General features: G+C 34.5%; 1 protein-coding gene and 1 pseudogene across 1 annotated transcript; both read right to left on the bottom strand.

Annotated features, from left to right (window-relative positions):
• Window positions 1-245: 245 nt before the first annotated feature.
• Window positions 246-8,442, bottom strand: LOC129794557 (fatty acid synthase-like; annotated as a pseudogene).
• A 5,280-nt stretch (window positions 8,443-13,722) lies between these two features.
• On the bottom strand, window positions 13,723-19,556 carry LOC129794558 (uncharacterized). The gene is made up of 5 exons (XM_055835314.1): window positions 19,497-19,556; window positions 17,777-18,081; window positions 16,986-17,463; window positions 16,636-16,920; window positions 13,723-13,728 (listed from the first exon to the last, which is right to left on the bottom strand). The coding sequence occupies exons 1-5, from the start codon at window positions 19,554-19,556 to the stop codon at window positions 13,723-13,725; spliced, it is 1,134 nt and encodes a 377-aa protein (XP_055691289.1).
• Between the last annotated feature and the right edge of the window lie 309 nt (window positions 19,557-19,865).

Consider the following 19,865-nt stretch of genomic DNA (forward strand, 5'->3'; position numbering starts at 1 on the left):
CAGACACGAAGATTACCAACAAACAGACCTTTCTTTATTATATAGATAATTCTTCATTTTATTTGTATATTTTTCTGACTCTTTATGAAAAATTATTTATTAAAAAAAATCTTCAATTTTTTTTAAAACAATTTATTATTCGTTGAAATCCAAATCATAGAAATTTATAAACATAAAATTAATTTTTCCTTTAAACTTTTAACAAAAAATTATTAACAAAAAGAATATTCAATTCTTTTAGAGAATTATTCAGTGTTCTTATTGAGAATATTCCGAATAATTTCTGCAACTGCTCCCGCTGATTCTCCCATAAGGAATGTCCGATGATTTCCATTAACAATATGAATTTTTACGTCTTTTTCACAAAGCTAAAAATTGAGGAATAAAGTTTTGTAAAAAAAATTATTAATAACTCCAAATTACTTACCTTATTTAGCTCATAGTCTTCTGGAATATTAAAATCCTGCGATGAGGCCTTAATTAGAACAACATCTGACTTTATTTTGCCTGTTGGACAATAAGCATCACATGCCTTCACCCTTTGACCAAAAGAAGTCGCAGCAACGCGTATCTTGTGAAAAAGGAAGATCGAATTATTAAGAAGATCAAAGGACGAATTATTAATTGAAAAAAAACTTCTTTCAAAATTATTATTTAAATTTTTTTTGGAAATTATCTTTTGGTCAGAAAATTCTCTGCATTTGACTAGGAGAATGTTTTTATTTAGAATAATTTTCTGATTAAAATATTTAACATGATTTTTTTCTCACCAATTCAACGTCATGTTTAGTAGCTTTGTGAAGGAGTTCTCCTAATTTTGCGTGTCTCTTCTCCTTTTCTGTAATATTTTTTATCTCCTTCGTAATAGCAAATCCCTTTTCTAGCCCAACAAGCATCATTGTTAAGTGAATCAAAACAATATCCTCCTCATTTGCATGAGATTTTCTCAGCAATGATCGTTTGTGGTTCATTTGCAAGTTCAGGAAAGACGGTGATCCATCCAAAAGGATCAATTTAACTGCCTCATAGTTCTCCTTTTCTAGCTCCTGAGCAATTTCGCAGGCAATCACTGCTCCATAAGAATATCCTACAATGTTGTAAGGTCCTGTACTCTGGACTGTCTTCATTTGGCAAATATAGAATTTTGCCATGTCCTGAATGGATTCCAGAGGAACTTCCGCTGTGCACTGAAGTCCCCAAATTGGGCAATTAAGCTCAGCTGCCAAAGGTTTTAGTGCACCAACAAAACCCTCAATTGAATGAATCTTAGGAGGAGAAATTGTATCCTGTTACACTTGTTCTCTGATGTTTCTTACTAAAAATATTGCAACGAATTCTCTTACCACAAAAATTGGCTTCTCTTGACAATCTTCAGCTGCTTTTGATGGTAAACGCACCAAAAGTTCTTTCGGCATAAGATCCTTTTTGAATTCATCTTCTTCGTCAATTTCGGACTTAGCTTTGATATCAGTACCGCCAGATGCTTCTTCATTAAAACAAATTACAAGAAAAAAATTTAGATCAAAATTCATAAACTTAAATTTATCTAAAATGGTTCTTTACCGTATTCCTTTAATTTCCCAAATGTGAGCTGCTTAATTTCCTGCACGTTAAGGACTAAATCATAATTCCTCTCTAGGGTTTGTTTTATTTCTGCACCCATTAGTGAATCCATTCCCAAATCAATTAAGGACATTCCATTGGGAACTTTCGCGATATTCCTTATACCAAGGATATTTCCAACACAAACTGCCATGCTCATTTGTCCTGAACCATGTGATCTTCGCTTTTCCACAACAACCATTGAAGCTAGTACAGGATGTGGTTGTTGCATGAGGATGTCCATTGTCTCAAGACAGGATGATATTCTCTGGGGTACTGTTCCACTTACATTGATCTTATTGTCACCTATGCGATCAAAAAGGATCCCTGTATCACCAATAGCTCCCCATTGAATGGCCATGGCGGGATACCCGGCTGCTTGACGAGCTTCACAGATCCTTTCCATTGCTGAATTAGCCATGCCATAGTTAACTTGTCCAATATTTCCACGCCCAGATACGACACTTGAGAAGCAAATGAAGTAATCCAAATTTGGGCAGAGAGTCCGTGAAGCAGCATCGAGAAATTTTGTTGCATTGATTTTAGGGAGACAGACTTCTTCGAAGTTGGCTTGCGTCTGATCATCAAGGGCTGCATCGTGCAGTACAACGGCTAAGTTGAAAATTCCTCCTACAGAACCTAATTTTGTGGCTTCTTTTAGAAGCTCTTCAGCACCCTCCGCAGTTGTTGCATCATTCTTATCCACCAAGACATTAATGCCATTGTTCTTCCAACGTCGAATCATAAGAGATTGATAGCCTGTTTTGATTCCACTACGAGATGAAGCAACAATATTCTTCGCTCCTCGTGCTATAAGCCAGTGAATCAGCTCCAAGCCGAATCCACCCAATCCTCCAACAACTACATAAGTCTTCTCATGGTACAAGTACACTCGTGGTAGGGTTGAGATGAATTTTTGAGCAGGAATAATCTGCTTTTCTTTTTCTTCTTCACGTATTTTAAGAACAACTTTACCAATATGCTTGCCACTGGCCATAAAACGAAAAGCTTCTTCAACTTGATGATCTTCGAATAATGTTAAAGGAAGTGGACGAATAGCACCACTCTTAATACCTTCATTTATAAGGTTTACCATCTTGGCAATGGTCTCATCATCCCAAATAAAAATATCGTCTACAAAAACTCCATGGAAGCTGGTATTCTTAAGAAATACAGACGTTCCCAGTGGGCTATTATTGATCAAATCAAATTTCCCAATTTCGATGAATCTCCCATTCTGCCCAAGACACCTCACAGATGCTTTAAATTTATCATCAGCCAATGAATTCAAAACGACATCAACACCTTTTCCTTTGGTTTCACGCATAATCATTTGCTCAAAGGAACAATCGCGGGAATTTCCAATATTTTGATCTTTTAATTGGGGAAAAGTTTTCAAGAGGAATTCCCGCTTTTCTTTGCTACCAACAGTCGTGAAAACCGTCAAACCATAACTGAAAGCAACTGCAATAGCAGCTTGTCCAACACCCCCAGCTCCAGCATGAATGAGGATTGTCTCACCTTTCTTTATCTTCCCCCGCATTATGAGGCCATAGTATACCGTGAAGTAGGCAACTGGTACTGTTGCTGCTTCGGCAAGAGTCCACGTCTCAGGTACGGGTAGAATTAAAATTTTCTTCGTTACACACGTTGTTGCGAGTGATTTAGCCGATGCTAAAGCCATTATACGATTTCCTTTTGAATCACGCCCCGAGAATTCAATTCCAAGAATACATTCATCATTTCCCATTTGCATTATATCGAGCTTCCCAGAACTCAGCATAATATCGCGAAAATTTAGTGATGCATAATAAACTGTATATATATCATTTCGTGGATCATCAGGACGATTGTAATTGAGGGATCCTTCAATCCATTTAAAGCTTGATAAATTCCCTTTTATTAGATTATTCACAAATGCGTGTTCCACCAGCTTTGTCTGCTCTTGATAATCTAGCTTGAGGTGCCGAAAAGTACCCCAAGATCCGTTCTTGAGAACATTCATAATGAGATTCTTAGCGATCTGCTTAACATAGAAGGGATTTGTGAGGGAAAATGTTGGTGCGTTCGTATCTTGAATAAAGAATAATCTTGCAAATTTACCTCCTGTTTCATTCTTTATGCAATTCATTAAGCCAACAGCTCCAAATAATTCTTCACCTTGGCATACGATGTATACGAGCTTTTTCTCATCTTCAGCTGTACAAAGAGCAACTTTGAGATCTTCTAACCAATTGAAATTCTTCTCAGTCACATTGATTACTTGAATGTTTTGAGAATCAACCTCAAAAGCAGGACGTAGAAGAAGGAATTGTCTATTTCCGTAAAATTGTGAAGAAACAAGAACGAGGTTTAGCGTGTCAATAAGCGTCCTGTTGCAATTATTTGAGCTTTCTTCAGAAGATTCTTCAAGTAGAATAAAACTATTTTCCTTGATGGATTCTCTGAGATTTTTTAAAATCACTTCAGAGTTTGGATTTTTGAGAATATCCGTTGTAATAAAAAGATGACAATCATCTTCAATTGATCCTTCTTTAATATCCTTGACAACAAGACGAATTTCAGCATCATTCATAAGTTGCTGTAGCTCTGGCGTACTTTCAGCCACAACTACAGTAGTTTCACATACCAAAATTGGTTCGTTTTCAATTATTTTCTTTACAGAAGAACTTAGAAGGAGGTCGGTTTTAATGTTAGACAGTTCTTCTGGCTTTAAGTCAAGAAATACTTCAGTTGTCTTAATTTTGAATACTCCTTTGGAGTTTTCAATTACAAGCTGTACTATACTTGTCATTGCGTATTCTTTAGCATGAACCTCTGCCAAATTCTGTTGATCAGATGAATCTTTTGATGAAGTCCAGCTATTGGAATTTGGTACAAATGTATATTTTTCCAAAAGGGGCGGAGCATGGGAATTTTGACGCTTTGGAGCTATAGATGCAGCTCCACCTCTTATTTCTATTCCACCACTTTTTAGGACATTTAAATCCTCGTACAGGTATACGGGGAAAATAATTTTCCCTCTTTCGTCTGAGCTCACGTCTGAACTCAAGCCTGTTCTATATTCCTGTACTAATTTAAGATGCTTCTCAGGATTAATAATAACCTTCTCAAAGCGTTTTGGTAGGAACAGATCACGGAAGTCTAGTTGAATCAGACCAAACTGAAGCATTGTATCGATAAATGTTACCCAATTCTCCTCACTCCATTCTAGCTTTCCCGCATTTGCATCTAGATTTGCCTCCACAACACCTTGAAACAATCCACTATAGTCATATCCACGAAGACGTAACTCCTTGTAAACTTCATTTGTATTTAACACCAAATCATCGGAAGATTCTAAATGTGGTTCTAGAGGCAACATTTCTTCTTCAACATTCTCTGAAATTCGTATAGTACCTGTTACAATGAGAGATGCCCCTTCGCTGATTTCAAATTTTTCCGAATTATTGAGGAAATTTATGCAAAGCTTCACCTCTCCACCTGGAGGTAAAATATTTGCACGATGAAACATAATGTCTTCGAAGACAATTGGTGTGTTAATGTAGGTAGTTCTTCGTGCTCTTGCAAATTGGCGCCATGCAAGCATTAAGTATCCTGCAGCAGGAAATAGAATACGACCATCAATCTTGTGTCCCATTAAAAATGCATCTTCCTCTTTGCTAAGATTGAAATCAACTTGTGTAATGACGTAAGATGTGAAGGATTCATTTAAGTAAGCTTCAGTAAATGGTACGTTATATTTTTGTGAGTGATCCCATTTAATTTTGGAATTTAGCATCGGCGTCCCGCGTGACACGGGAAAGGTAACTTGAGGGAAAAGTTTATTGACAACTGGTTGAGCACCAGCTGCATAGAGTTTCCCAATGTTGCTCAGCATAAATTGAAAATTCTTCCCATGATTGGCTCTCTTCATGAGGCTCACATTTGTCACATCCTGCCCCAGAGATCGCCTGAGGATAGCCTGAAGGAGTCCATGAGGAGCTATTTCGATGCAAATTGCATTCTTCGGGATATGCTGGACGGCCCCGTGGAAGTAAACAGGAGACAGGAGATTATTAACATGATAATCAGCAGAACTCTTCTTGCAAAGTATTGAATTCCACTCTTCTTCAGGGATACTTGAGCTTTTCCATCGATCTGTACGATCCTTTGGATCAGGAATTATTTTATCGAGAGATTTTTTGAGCAAAGGACCTGCTTCTGCAATGTATTTGCTATGAAAAGCTCTCCCCGCAACATTGACGGCTTTAACGAATATCCCTTCTTTCTTTAGAACTTCTACGAATTTATTTACAGAGTCTGTTGGTCCAGAAATCTGTAAAAAAAAAATGTAAAAAAAATATTATTTATTTTAAAAGATCCCATCGTGTTAGAGCATCACGAGAGCTCACCGTAACATTGTCAGCACTGTTGTGACAAGCAGGTAAAATATCCTCAGGTAAACGTTTTAGGCATTCATCCCAGGATAAACCAACAGATGCCATCATTCCTGATATTAAATCCGTATCAATGATGCACCTTCCTCGCCAGTATGAAGCTAGAACAGCCTGTTCCAATGTTAGACCTCCATCAGCATAGGCACATCCTAATTCTCCAACTGAATGCCCAACAATCCCATCAGGAGTGATCTCAAGATATTTTAGGAGATCAGTTAAAGCAATTTGCATTGATGTGATTGCAATGAAATTATGAAGAATGTCAAAATCAGACTCTTCCATATTTGTAAGGATTCCAAGAAGATCTATGCCTTCAGGTCTCAGCGCTGCAGCGCATTGATCGAGACTCCTTTTAAAGATATCAATTTGTATAAACTCTTTTGCCATGTGAGCCCACTGTGAACCCATTCCTGTATAAACAAACCATATTGGACGATTTGCATCAAGCATTTCCACGACATCAGTCAGAGATTCATCCTTGTTAACAATAGCGTAGCCACGATAGTTGTGAAGAGGAATATTTTTGCTATGAACTTCATTAATAAGTGCAAAGTACTCCTCATCTTCAGCATGGGATTCAATGTCAGTTAAGAGGGTTTCAACAGCTTCACTTGTACGTCCTGATACAACAACCAATCGCGGCAATTCATCCTTACGGCTGATCTTCACCTTTGGATTAGACTTGAGAATTGCATGAGCATTCGAACCACCAAATCCAAAATTATTCACTGAAACTATTCCTCCGTTCCATGGAGTATTCTCAACAAGAACCTTAATACGTCCATCCATGAGAGCAGGTATCTTTGGGTTAGGCTTGCTGTAATGCAAATTCCCCGGTATGATACCTTCTTCCATGGCAATGAGCATTTTTGCAATAGAGCATACACCGGATGCTGGCTCCGGATGTCCCATATTTGATTTAACCGAACCAATAAGAAGGGGTGTCTTGCGATTTTTGCAGAAAACTTCAGAAATTGCATTAACCTCTTCGGGATCACCAACAGCAGTTCCAGTTCCATGAGCTTCAACGTAGACAACATCCAATGGATTGAGATTGATTTCCTTAAATGTATCCTCAATGAGACGTTTCTGCATCCGGCCACTGGGGTAGGTAATTCCCTGCTCTTTGGCCCCATCTACATTTGTTCGTACATTGAGGATTGTTGCATAAATACGACGAGCATCTTTGGCCTTTTGCAAAAACAATACAACGCACGCATCGGCTCTGACATACCCATTAGCATCTTCATCAAATACCCGAGCATATCCTTCAGGACTTAACATGTGTAAGTCTACAAATTGTTTCGTAACACCTGGTCTTATGGTTAGATTTGCTCCAACAACAACAGCTGCATCGCAACGTCCTGCACGTATATCAACAAAAGCCTGATTCATGGCGTACAGGGAACTTGAGCATGCTGTATCAATGGACATACTTGGTCCTTGCAAATCAAATATATATGATAACCGGTTGGAAAACATAGTACGAATACTACCCAATAATCCGTATTCATTCACAAATTGTGGAAATATATTCATAAATTGTTCTTGCTCTGATCCTGATACTCCAACGTAGACACCTGTACAAGATCCACGAAGATCTCGAGGATTATAGCCTAAAAAATATATATACATTATGTATGTCCATTGTACATATATCAGTATATATAACAGCTATATTGTATGTTATATACACTACCCGCGAAAAATTTACGGGAAAGACTAAAATTTGATATTTTTAAAATATGTAAATAGTTCTTACAAAAACAATGACAATGTTTTATTTTTATTCCTGGAGTGTCTGTTACAGATTGTTGGAGTTCAAAAGACTTGACCTGTCAATTATTGTCTGATACTCATGAAAGGACAAAGGTTCATAATTGCCTTTATTAAGCGTAGACTTTAAGGTTAACTCTAAGATTTCTTAGACTCAAGGAAGAAGTGATAAATTTAAAAAAAAGTCTTAGACTAAGGCTAAACAGTCTAAACAGGCTAAACAGTTTAAATAATTTGAAAAGTTTCACTCACCTGCATCAACAAATGCTTCATATGTTCCTTCAAGAAGCATCCGAATTAGTGGATCAAGAACTTCAGCTTGCTTCTGATGAACTCCAAAGAAGATTTGATCAAAGTTGGCCAGATCTTCATCCTTCATTTTGGCTGAACGCGGAGGTAAATTAAGCATACCTCTAGGCCAGCGGCGTGGATCATCATTAACCATGTCAACTCCATTAAAAAGATTTTTCTTGAATTCCTCAATGTTAGAACTTTCAGGCAAACGACCTGAGAAGCCAGATATTACGACCTCATCTTTCAGAGCATGAGAAATATTTACATTCTCAGAATTTTTAGAAGCATCATGGCCATTAGCAGCATAGTTCACTTCAGGTTCTGACGGCATCATTTATTAAATTCTTTTCACTGTAATTTAGTTTTTATACAAAAAAAGAGGAAGAACAATAAATAAAGACGAGAATTCTTTTTATTATAAAGTCTAAATTAGTTTCACTTTTAATTGCAATTTAAACTTTATCCAAATACATTTTTATCGGTGTAGCAAGTTTTTCATGTAAAATTTCCTTCCTGCTAGATTTTCTTGTGATACTTGAAAGTTTTTTTTTGTTATTTCGGCACGTGCATCAGCTTTTGCCGTAAAAATATTTGAAAAGAATGAAATTAATATAATTTAACAGGAAAGAGTTTTTTTTATAAATTATACCTACATACATATAAGTATTACAGCAAAAACACAAATTTATTTTAGAGCTAATTACAAAGCAGATTCTAAGTGTAATTTTAAAGATTATTCTTGCTATGTTTATCTGAAGAAATTCTCAAAACTTTTAATATTTTGCTCAGAATATATACATATGTACTGTACATATATAGTTTTAAAACTATCCCAAGAATTTCTTGGAAAAATCATTTTTTTGAGTTTTTTCTGGACTTAATATTTTAATTAATCTCCTCATTTATTAATTTTTAATTAATTTGAGTTTGAATGCGTACTTATCGTATAAAATCGAAATTACAGAATTTAATTTAGATTTAAGTGAGATAAAATAAAAATGAACTTACCTTCTCCTTGATATTATATAAGATACAGAATTACAAATAATAACCAAAATCTCGAGAGTCTACAACCAAAAGAACTTCACCGTCTAATAAGAAAGTTAATCACCACACCATATATATTTCTTTATAAAGGGAAAAGATAAATTTAAAATTATCCCTTTCCCAAGTTTGTAAAAGATTTCAATAATTCATTATAAAATTGTTGAAAATTTTAACTTAAGAAAACTATTTTTTACACACTGCAGAAAGACTCAGAACACTGACTAACTGGAGCACTTTAAATTTTATTTAATCCCAAAAGACTTGCACAGGAAGACTAATTTGCTAAATGGAAATCTCTCACCTTTATATATCCACATTTTTAATGACATCTAATAAATTTCTTTTAAAGTATTTTTATTAATATTTTTATGTACCTTTCGTACCTAATTAGAACAGCAGAAGTTGCTACATTGTATAAGTTTTTGCAAGTCGTCGTTTAATGATTTGTTAGTTCTTATTTACAAAATCTTGTGTAAATTCTTGTGAAGAAATTTAAAAAAAAAACAAGGCAATAACCAATGCAAATTAAGGAATAAATAGATGAAATAATTTCTTTTTTTTTAATGTCGACAGATTTTCTTTTCTTTTATTTTATCAAAGATTTAATACATTTTCAAACAATAAATTAGAGAATAATAATTATAAATAAATAATCTAAAAATCAAGATATTTTTTTTTAATTATGAATTTCATTCATTGTTTTTAAAGTAATTTATAAAAATCTCCTTTCTAGTAAATTCAACCACAGTCTCCCTTATTTTTACTACTATTTATTTTGATAGAAGAAGAAAAAGAAACTCACGAGCTTTCGTTTATTTTTATTTCCTAAAAAAACCATAAATAAAAAGCCTCAAGTGCCTTGCAAAAATTTATTGCTTCATTCTAAAAAAGAAAAATTAAATTTTAATAAAAAGTTCTGATAAAAAGAAGCATAAACATAATATTATTTAATTTGTCTTACTAATTACTATTAGGGTTATTCACAAATTCCTGTACAATGCAATATTTTACATAAAATCCTTTTTTTTTAAATATTTTTTTAGAATTATGTATCAAAATTGAAGGAAGTTTGATTCAATGAGGCATAATGAAAAATCCATTAGAATTGTCACAATTATTGGGGGCGGGAAATTGACAATGCTGGAGGACGCTCACACGTGCGGGTGGGCAAGAAGGGGGCGACTAAATGGTGTGTTCGTGACTAAGACACATAAATTAGTTGGAAGAATTTAGCCATTCGGCGTGTGGCTGTGCAAAACTTTTGCACTTACAGCCCGTTGTTGTTCTCCACGAAATTCTCAGCGGAAATTCAACGTTTGGCGACAAGAAAAACAACAATTTATTGCCCTGTCCGTGTGGGTCACGAACACAATGATGTGGAGTCAACGACATTTTAAGGGGCTCGCAATTGAATGGCCCACAAGGGGATGAATGGACGGACACAAGAAGGGGGTGGGTGGGTGGATGGATTTAAATTTACAACTAAATATTCAGCTATGATTTGAATTTTTGTCGCATTTTCTTTTTAATTTTTGAATCAAATTAGAAATTCATTTCATAACATTTATTCGATTCTAAGAAAAATGGGCGGGAAATTTGAATTAACCCGTTAAAATGGCAACGTGGGGTGCCCTTTATGGAGTGATTGAAAATTCATTTCAATGGCAATTTTCACACAAAATTCTCAACTTGTAATTAGCATTTCCTGCTGCATTCAATGCCCTCCTCCTTTGTCGTGCAACTGGCAGTACAATTTTGCAAATTCATCAGCAATGTCAATGAAGATACCTCCAATATCGGTGGTCTAACTTGCCAATCACCGTCAATCAACCACTATGAGAACTTTGTCAATGTTCTGGGCATACAATACCTCCCGACCTACCTACATACAATCCTCTACAGATGGTTCCTTTTGTTCATGCTAAAAACCATCCTGGTTCTGCACGTGGTCTGTGTGTGTGTGTAGTACATCAATAGAATTCATCGCTGAATTTACCCTTCGCGCCTTCCCACACCCTCAGTCAGTTTAGTCTGGCTGAAAGGTGTGTTAGATTTATGTTGGGGTGAATGGGATTGCAATTTGATTGGAATTTTTGCACTTTTGTCACGACGCAAATGGTTTTGAGATTAGAAAGAAGAGGAGGATGGGGGGGCAATTGACGTGACACCGCATTCTTCACCACATCACATCGCTTGTCTCTCTTTCGAGAGAAAATTGCAGCACCCACACTATTTGTGCGAGGTATTGTGCAACCCTTGTGTTGAAAAATTAAATTATATTTTCAAATGTGGCAGATGCGCATTATTTGATGCATTTGATCTGCCAAAATAGCACAAAAGTCTTTTATATTTTTCCCACAAAATTGAATATAATATTTTGCCAAAGATATCACAAATTTAAGGAACTAATAAATAGGAAAAACAGAGAGAAAAGGAAGAAAAATTCCTGAATTTAAAGATAAAAGTTCTTCTATGAAAATTTGAAGAAAAGAGTGTTAAAGGAGGCTATTCAGGCGCATTGTACATATTTAAACCAATTTTGACTAGCAAAAACCTTATTATGCCTGAGAGCATAAAACTGAATAAACTCCTTAAAAATACAGAAATAAATAAATCTTAAATATGAGAAAAAATGTGAAAACTTCTTTTAAGACTAAACAAAACTCTCCATTTTTTTTATTGGAAAATAAGTTTATTAATTTTTATTTCAATTTTCAGTTTTATTTGTTTCTGTGTTTTTTTAAGAAGTTTATTCGGTTTCACGTTCCAATTATGTTAAAAAATCAAAATACAGAGAGTTCCTGGAAGATCAAATATTTTATTTAAAAAAAAACTAAATTAATTCTCAACAATAAATAGCATAATTTAAACTTATTTTCAACTAATTTTTCCATACGAACATAAAACCCATAAAACTGAATAAACTCCTTTATAAAACACTAAAAAAAATATATTAATTTGAAATTCAAACGTTTTTTTTTTAACTCTTAAAAAATTCAAAAGAATAAAAAGCTCAATTTGCCAGCTTTGAGGGAACTTTTCAACCCTCTCTCTCCTCATTTAATATCTTTCATCCTTGTTTAGTCACGTTTCTAATTACAACCAATATAATAATACCTACAATGTACGTAATGCTGTGTTGTGTTGTAGGTATGATGCCCACTTTCAAATGACGCCATTTACATGCATTTGTATAATTATTCTAATTGGATTTTTTCTTGTTTGAAAAATTTAACGCCATGTTTGCACCAACACCCCCCATTGAGGGGCAAGTGGTTGTTCCTTTTTTGGGGTTTTATCTCCACGTACCCATCTTTCCTTCCCCCCTCCCCGACACTGGTGGTTGGAGGATGGGCTGCTTGTAGAGCTTCGTGAAAAAACATTTTGCAAAAATGTTCCTCTCGCACCTTTTGTTGCTCTCCCAAAAATTGTATGGCAGACAATTAACCTTTTATGTTTGTTATTACAGCGAGAGGAGGACGCGTACACAATGTTGTGTGCGGTGTGGCTCATGAAATGACGCCCCCGTATCCCGAATTTATTTCCCTTTTATTGGTGTTGACACTGCAAAGGACAAAAGGTAGCAGATGCGCGCCTTGTACGGGGCAAGGGTGAGGGTGGGTTTGTCGCCGTTAACCGCAGCTGAATGACCATAAAAACCCCATGGGACGTACAACATACAGCACATATATCCCTTTTGATTAGTATTAATTAAATTGATTAACCTCGCGCGTTAAACCCTCCTCTTGAGACTTATCTCCTCGCAGAATGGCCGTTTTTTCTTGTGTGGTGCGGGTCAAGAAGGGTTAAAGTGATACGCATTTACCCGAATGAGAGGGCACACAGATTAACCCCTTTTTGTGGCTTGAGAATTGACCTTAAAGGTCCCTTTTGGATCATCATCAACACACAATGGGATGATTCTTTCGACAAAAAGAAATTTCTGTGTAAATATTTAAGGATATTTTTGAAGGAATTTTTTTAGGGGTCTGATGGTATATTCTATTATATTTTAAAGAGTTTGAGCCAAAAATTGATTTATTTTACTTTGTGTGATATTATTAAAATTATTTTAAAGAAAATATTCCAAAAAAATCCGCTAAAAGAGAAACTTTAAGTACCATTTGGAATAAAATATTTATTTTGTAATATCTTGGTAAACAAGGGGTGTTTATCTGAGAGAAAATATTCGGATCTTCGGAAATATTCAAATGATTCGCAAAAAAAGAATCAAAATACTCGGCAGATAAATATAATTTTTTTTAGTCATAAAAGACACAGATTAAGGAGTAAAAGCTTTCAAAGAACTAAATTCAAGCTTTTAAAAAATACTGAATTAAAGCCGAAAAAAGTTATTCACAATTTAGTCCAAACTAAGCAGAAACTAAGGAGAAAATGTATTTGAAAGGTTCTTAAATTAAGTCTAGAAAGCAATGAAATCAAACCGATAAAAGTTTTTCAATCCTAAAGAGGTTCAAATTAAAGAAAAAGAGCCTTGAAGAAGTTTTCTTAATTCAAGATTGAAAAGTACTAAATTCAAGCTGAAAATTTTATACTGGTTCTACTAGTACTAAAAAGGTTCAGATTTAGGATAAAAAGTTTTAAAGAGTTCTGCATCGAAGCCTAAGCAGTACTAAATTCAATCCAAGAAAATAATAAATTAAGATATAAAATATAGTACTAAATTTTAAAACCTGAAAGTGCTAAATTCAACCCGAAAGGAAGTTTTCCAGATTTTCAGTTCTAATAGGTTTCAAAATGAAAAAAATCTTATAAAGCTACTAAATTCAAATCTTGAAAAAGGAACAAATTAAAGTGGTTTTTAGATTAAGGAAATATTAGGATTTACCAATCTTCGGATGATTCGCTGAATTAAATCAAAATATTCGGCAGATAAATACCTCTTGTTGCTAAATTTCTTGCAAAATCTTGGGAAAAAAGAGAATCAACATATTATTTTAGAAAAAAATTGTTAAAGAGAATACCTAATAATCTTAATTTCATACGGGAAATAAAAACAAATTTATTTATAATCTTACAAAATCTGTTAATTTTTATGAGAAATCAGGATTTTTTGCCTCAAAATTCGCTTAATAATTCTGAATAAAGAATATCTTTAAAAAAAAAACTCCAACTCTTAGTAAAGTAAAAGTATCCTGATTTATTGGAAAAGTAAGTAGTGTATGTAGTTTTAGTGGCTGTGACAGAAAAAGATGTCCCGCTGTCTCCTGGATGTGGAGTGTGGTGAGCTCATTTTGTGTCCTTCTTGGAGTAGCTCCAACGAGGTACTTCATGACGCGGGAAATAATCCTTCTTCCGTGTCATATTTGGCATGGGGTGTGGGGCAAAGGAGATGAAAAAAATCCCTAAATTGAGATTTATTTATTGGGCGTCGTGGTGGAATCCACACGAAATACGGCGGAGTTTATAGAGTTGAAACCTCAAAACTTTTATTAGTTTCTTTTTCCGCTTTTCCTCGCGCAGGAGAAAGTTTTCCTTCGTCATAAATTTGACTGTTAGCACGAGAGGAGTCTCTCCTCTCTGGTGGTTGCGTAGAGGAAGACGCCTGAAGGGGAGGTGAAAGGAGGGCCAGGGGTGGTGGTGAAATTAATTTGGATTTGAAGGAAATGAACATCCTCCATTTTCATGCCACACCGAATTAAATTGGTGGTGGTGTTAAATAATAAAGGCGCATAGCTTTCATGTGAAATATGTTGGGTGTCGTCGCACTCAAGGCAGGGGGTTTGTCCCACATCCGGAAGGGTACTTCTGTGCGGGGAGTTCACCCCTGAGGTATACAGATACGAAAGACGGGGGAGGGAGGAGGAAATGAAACAGAATGCGCTCTTGCTGTGAACACAAAACTAGGAAATGTGTGTAGCACTATGTGCCTATTACAAGATTTTCTAATCCACCCACACTCCCCCTCTATCGTCATCATAAATGGAAGTCTAGTGTCGCACTTGTACTCCCCCGGAGCCTCTTCTTTTGCCGCATAAACCTCCCTTTTAGCCCCATGGATATGTATGTATGTAAGTTAGCACAGACCCTCCGGGAGGAAACCCACAAACATTCCCGATGCGTCATCAGCCCGCACTGCAATTAATCCGACACGATTGGGCGCTTCGCCAGAAGAATTATGTGCTCTCCTCCATGAATTTTCCACTCAAATTCTGTCCTTCTAAAAGGCCCCCATTGTCCCTCTTTTTCCCCTACTCTAGAGCTAAAATCTAGGAGATTTTCCATGAATCCATGGAGAACATGCGAGAAGGATATCCGCGGAAAAGCTTTCTTTGTATTTGATTAATTGATATGATTAACCACTAACTTATGCTTAAATGAGAATTTAAGTAAAAAAAGAAATTCCTTTAATTTAATTTCTAACAATAAAAAAAAAACTGAAATTAAAATTTATCCGTAATCGTGATGAATATTTGATAAAATAAAAAATTTTATAACAAATTTATGTCGATAACTATACGAATAAAATAATATCTGAACGATTTTAGCCATAAAAAAGACTGATATACTGCTGATTACTATGACCTTAATTAGTTAATAGACTTCTGGGAACTTTCAACGGTTTTTTGGGTTTAAATATAAAATACTTCTATGCTAAATTTTGCAGTAAAAAATGCTTGAGCAGCATGTGAAATTCAATGACATTTTGTTCTGAAAATATGTTTGATGTAATGCTGATTTCGCCCACAAAAAATCAATTTTCAGCTAACAGAATCGGTTGAGTTAAAAAAAAAAACATTATGATTTTTTTATAAAGATTTTATTCGTAAAAAAAACAAATTTCATTCGTAATTTTTAGGAAAACTAATTTTAGTGTGTTATTTGTTTTACTTTCAATGAAAGAAACTCAATAAAACATTTTATTATCATGAAAATAAAAAGTTTTTATAATTGTCCCGAAAGAAGAAATAATAAAGATATTTTGACGACAAAGATAAGTAAGAAAATGCAAGATTTTGCATGAAAATAGTATTTGAAGGTCAATATCAAAGCTTAAGTTTTATGCTAAAGTTTTATTTTATGATTTATTAATTTTTTTATACTAATTTTATATTTTTTTTTAAATCTCTTTTTATTGTAGATTATTTTTCCTTTAGATTTTGTGTTGGAGGGAAACGGTTTACGACCTTTAGCAGTTTCTGAAAACATTTCTAGATATGAAGTTTCGAAGGCTTTTATTGCCCTCTTCATCAGGCAAGTAAGTATTGTGGCTCAATCGAATTTTACTCAAACTACCAGAAAAAAAGAATTTTTTTATAGCTTCAAAGTGCAATAATCAGCCAAGAATATTTCCTTTATCCTTAATCCTTAAATTTTATTTTATCAATTTATCTTCTTCAAAGAATCCAATTCGATCTAAACGCTTTAAAATTGATTTTATAGCTTCACAGTAACGTTTCCCAGAAAACATAATTAAAGCCAATTCTTTGCGAGCTTCTTCATCTGAAAGACCTACATGTCCACTCCCTTGGGCTGACTGTTCCTCCATGCAAGCTAAAGGGAGGATAAAGACAGCCGTAAGGAAGCCATAAAGTTCCTTCTTCTTCATTTCTTCCTCAAGATCTGCAAATGTTGGAATTTCCTCATATTCTAAATTCTTGAGGGTTGCTGCAAAGGCATTGTAGTAGATGCGCAGGAGATCATCCCTTTGATGCTCACGCACCCAATTCTGTGGGCTAGAACTAAAGAAGTACTGAAGATCATAAGCAGGTGAGGTAAAGTGGCTTCCCTGAAAGTCAACCTGGAGGAGAAAAATTTTCTTTTATTTAAAAAAAAAAATTTCAAAAATTTGACGGAAAGACTCACAAAGAGAACATCTGTGGGCTTTCCTGTGGTCTCATTGTACTTAAAGAGCATGTTATTAATCCAAATGTCACCATGATTAATGACTCTGTAGCCATCATTGCGCCTTGAAAGACTCTTTGGTACTAAATCCCAAAAATTATCCTTCATCTGCTCCAGCTTGAGGGAAATATCTTCAAAATCTTCCCAATTCTTTGCAATTTTGCACAATGATGGGAAATTCAGGGAGAAATAGGTCTGCAATATACCTGGTTTTTCATCTGAACCCGGAAGGGGGGCAAAGGTGTATTTGTCAAGGAGGGATGGATCCTCTTTGGCCAGAAACATCGACGCTGCATGCATTTGGCCCAATTTTCGGAGGACAACACAGCAATGCTCGTAATCTAGGCCAATTCTTCTCTCAACCATTCGATAATTAAGTTCTTTGAGGTCTTCCATTGCTATAAGCATTAGTTGACGTCCAGGGAGCGAGTGGTAGTGCCTAGAAGATCATCAGCTTTAGTATTTTTTCTTTAGAAACCTTAATATTCTTGGGGTAGTATTGCTGAACTTTTATTGCAGAGGAATTGATGAGAATTTTGGCTATTTTTTAAGACTTCAATTTTGAAAAAAACTAATATTTTAAGGACTTTAAAAAATAGCTTAGAGTATCCTTAAATCTTGACTAAACTTTTAAAAAACTAAGCTTTTTTTCAATGCTTTTAATGAGCCGAAAATTTGTCTTTAAGAATTTATTAATTTATTTTAAAAGAAATTCAGCAAAATCCACTTTTCTAGAACCTTATAGGTCTTACCTAGGTGCAAATTGGATTCCCTCAGTTAATCTACTCAATCGTGGCATAATATCCTTCAACATGTCCTTTTCCAGGTCATAAATTGCCCCAAATTCGGCAAAAGTTCCGCTCGTTTCAAAACCATTCAGGCGTTTTACGAGAAATTGAATTTTCTTAGGATCTCTTCCCTTCTTCAGCCCATCAGTAAAAGTAAGAAAGATCCGGTGTATGGTACTGTTGTAATTATCACCTGGAGACGTTGCAATTTCCACTTTTTTACTCAAAATTTCACCATCATCAATCCCAGAACCATTCCAAATAACTTTCTTTAAGAAATTTTCATTTAAATATTTTGGAACTTCCATAACTTTTCACTCACTTTGTCAAAACTTTTGTATTACACCTCAGAACGTAATAATTCAACTGCAATCTTTAGTCATGAGCTGAGGCTTTTATATGTTTTCCGGGTAGGAGAGAAAAACATCTCCTCATTATCTTGTTGACCAGGTGCGAAATATTCGTTTATGGAAATTTTTCTTAAACAGTAATTCCAAAACAAACTTTAATTTAAAGTTCTTAAAAATAAAATAAAAGATATGAAGAAAAAACTCATTAATATTTTTTTGACGAAGACAAAAAAATTTAATGATAAAAATACGTTGAAAACAAGGCTAATAAAAAAAAGTCAGGAATAAAGCTTTAACGTTATAATGGGCCTAATTCAGCGACCAAGAAACCCTTGAAATCTTTAAATTTTGTACTGAAATTTCAAGATTTCAAGCGAATTTCAAGGGTTTCTTGGTCGCTGAATAAGGCCCAATGTTTGGTATTCCATAAAATAATTATTTTGCGTTGTACTTAATATGGGGTGAAATTAACTATATACTCAGTCGGGCCTAAATTTTTAAGTCGGACTAACAGATTAAACCGATAAAATAAAATAAAATAGAATAAAATTAAAGTAAATAATAAAAAATAAAATAAATAAAATAAAATATAATAAATTAAAATTAAATAAAATCGTTCTTTAATCAGAAAATCTTACATGTTTTCCAAAACAAGTCTGGCAAGTTCTAGCCCGACTTAAAAATTTTAAGACTGAATTAAAAAATTTAAAGTCAAACTTATAAAAAAACTGAATTAAAACCCATAAAACCGACTTTAAAACCAACCTAAAATTTTAAGCCCGACTGAGTAGTGAATTTCGCACATGATTTATAAGGCGCACGGTTTTTTCTCTCACAGCAAAGTTAACTTTAATTGAATTTAATACTACTATACGCATTCAACTTACAACAGTTAAGGCTTCAATTTAGTATTTCTCAGGCTTGAGTTTAACACTTTTTAACTTGAATTAAACATTTTAGACTTGAATTTATTATTTCTTGCTTTAATTTAGTATTTTTTAGCATTAAATATTGTGCCTTTTAGGCTTTATATCCTTAATCTTTACCTATTGAAGAATAATACCGCACAATTTTCTTTAAAGGCTTTTATTTGATATTTTCGTGATTGAATTTACTACTATTTAAGCTTCAATTTTATACTATTTAGGCTAGAATTTACAATGATTTAGGCTTGAATTTACTACTTCTTACAAGTCGAGTTTTCTATCATTTTTTTAGCTTTGGTGTGAAATACCAACTAATTCGTATTCATCAGCACCACTAAAGTACAGGGTGACTCATTTGCACATGACATGCCCACGATGTTCTTTCAGACAAGAGCTGAGAATACGAACACTGCTGTGGAGGATTTTTTGCGACTGTCGCAATGTCCCCTTTGAGGACATTTTAGGCATTTAGTAATTTTAGTCACGTCCAGGAAAAGATGAAAGTCCTCTGAGGAGCTTTTGTGTACTGGTAGACAGCAGTGTACACTCTTCCCATGACTCGGTGCTCAAAGAAAAATCCTCAAAGAGGTGTTAAGGAGTGCCTTGTGGCCAATGCTGTACGTAGAATATTTTTATTTTTCCTCACATGCAAAGAATAATGGAGAAACTCTTCTATTTGATGTCTGAATATTAAATTTCAGCGAATAAAAGAATTTTTGTTCGATGAGTTTGTTGCTACGGAAACATTATCAACAAATTATCATAAAAATTTAGGGA

This window comes from Lutzomyia longipalpis, chromosome 4 (genome assembly GCF_024334085.1).
Source record: "Lutzomyia longipalpis isolate SR_M1_2022 chromosome 4, ASM2433408v1".
Lineage (NCBI taxonomy): Eukaryota > Metazoa > Arthropoda > Insecta > Diptera > Psychodidae > Lutzomyia > Lutzomyia longipalpis.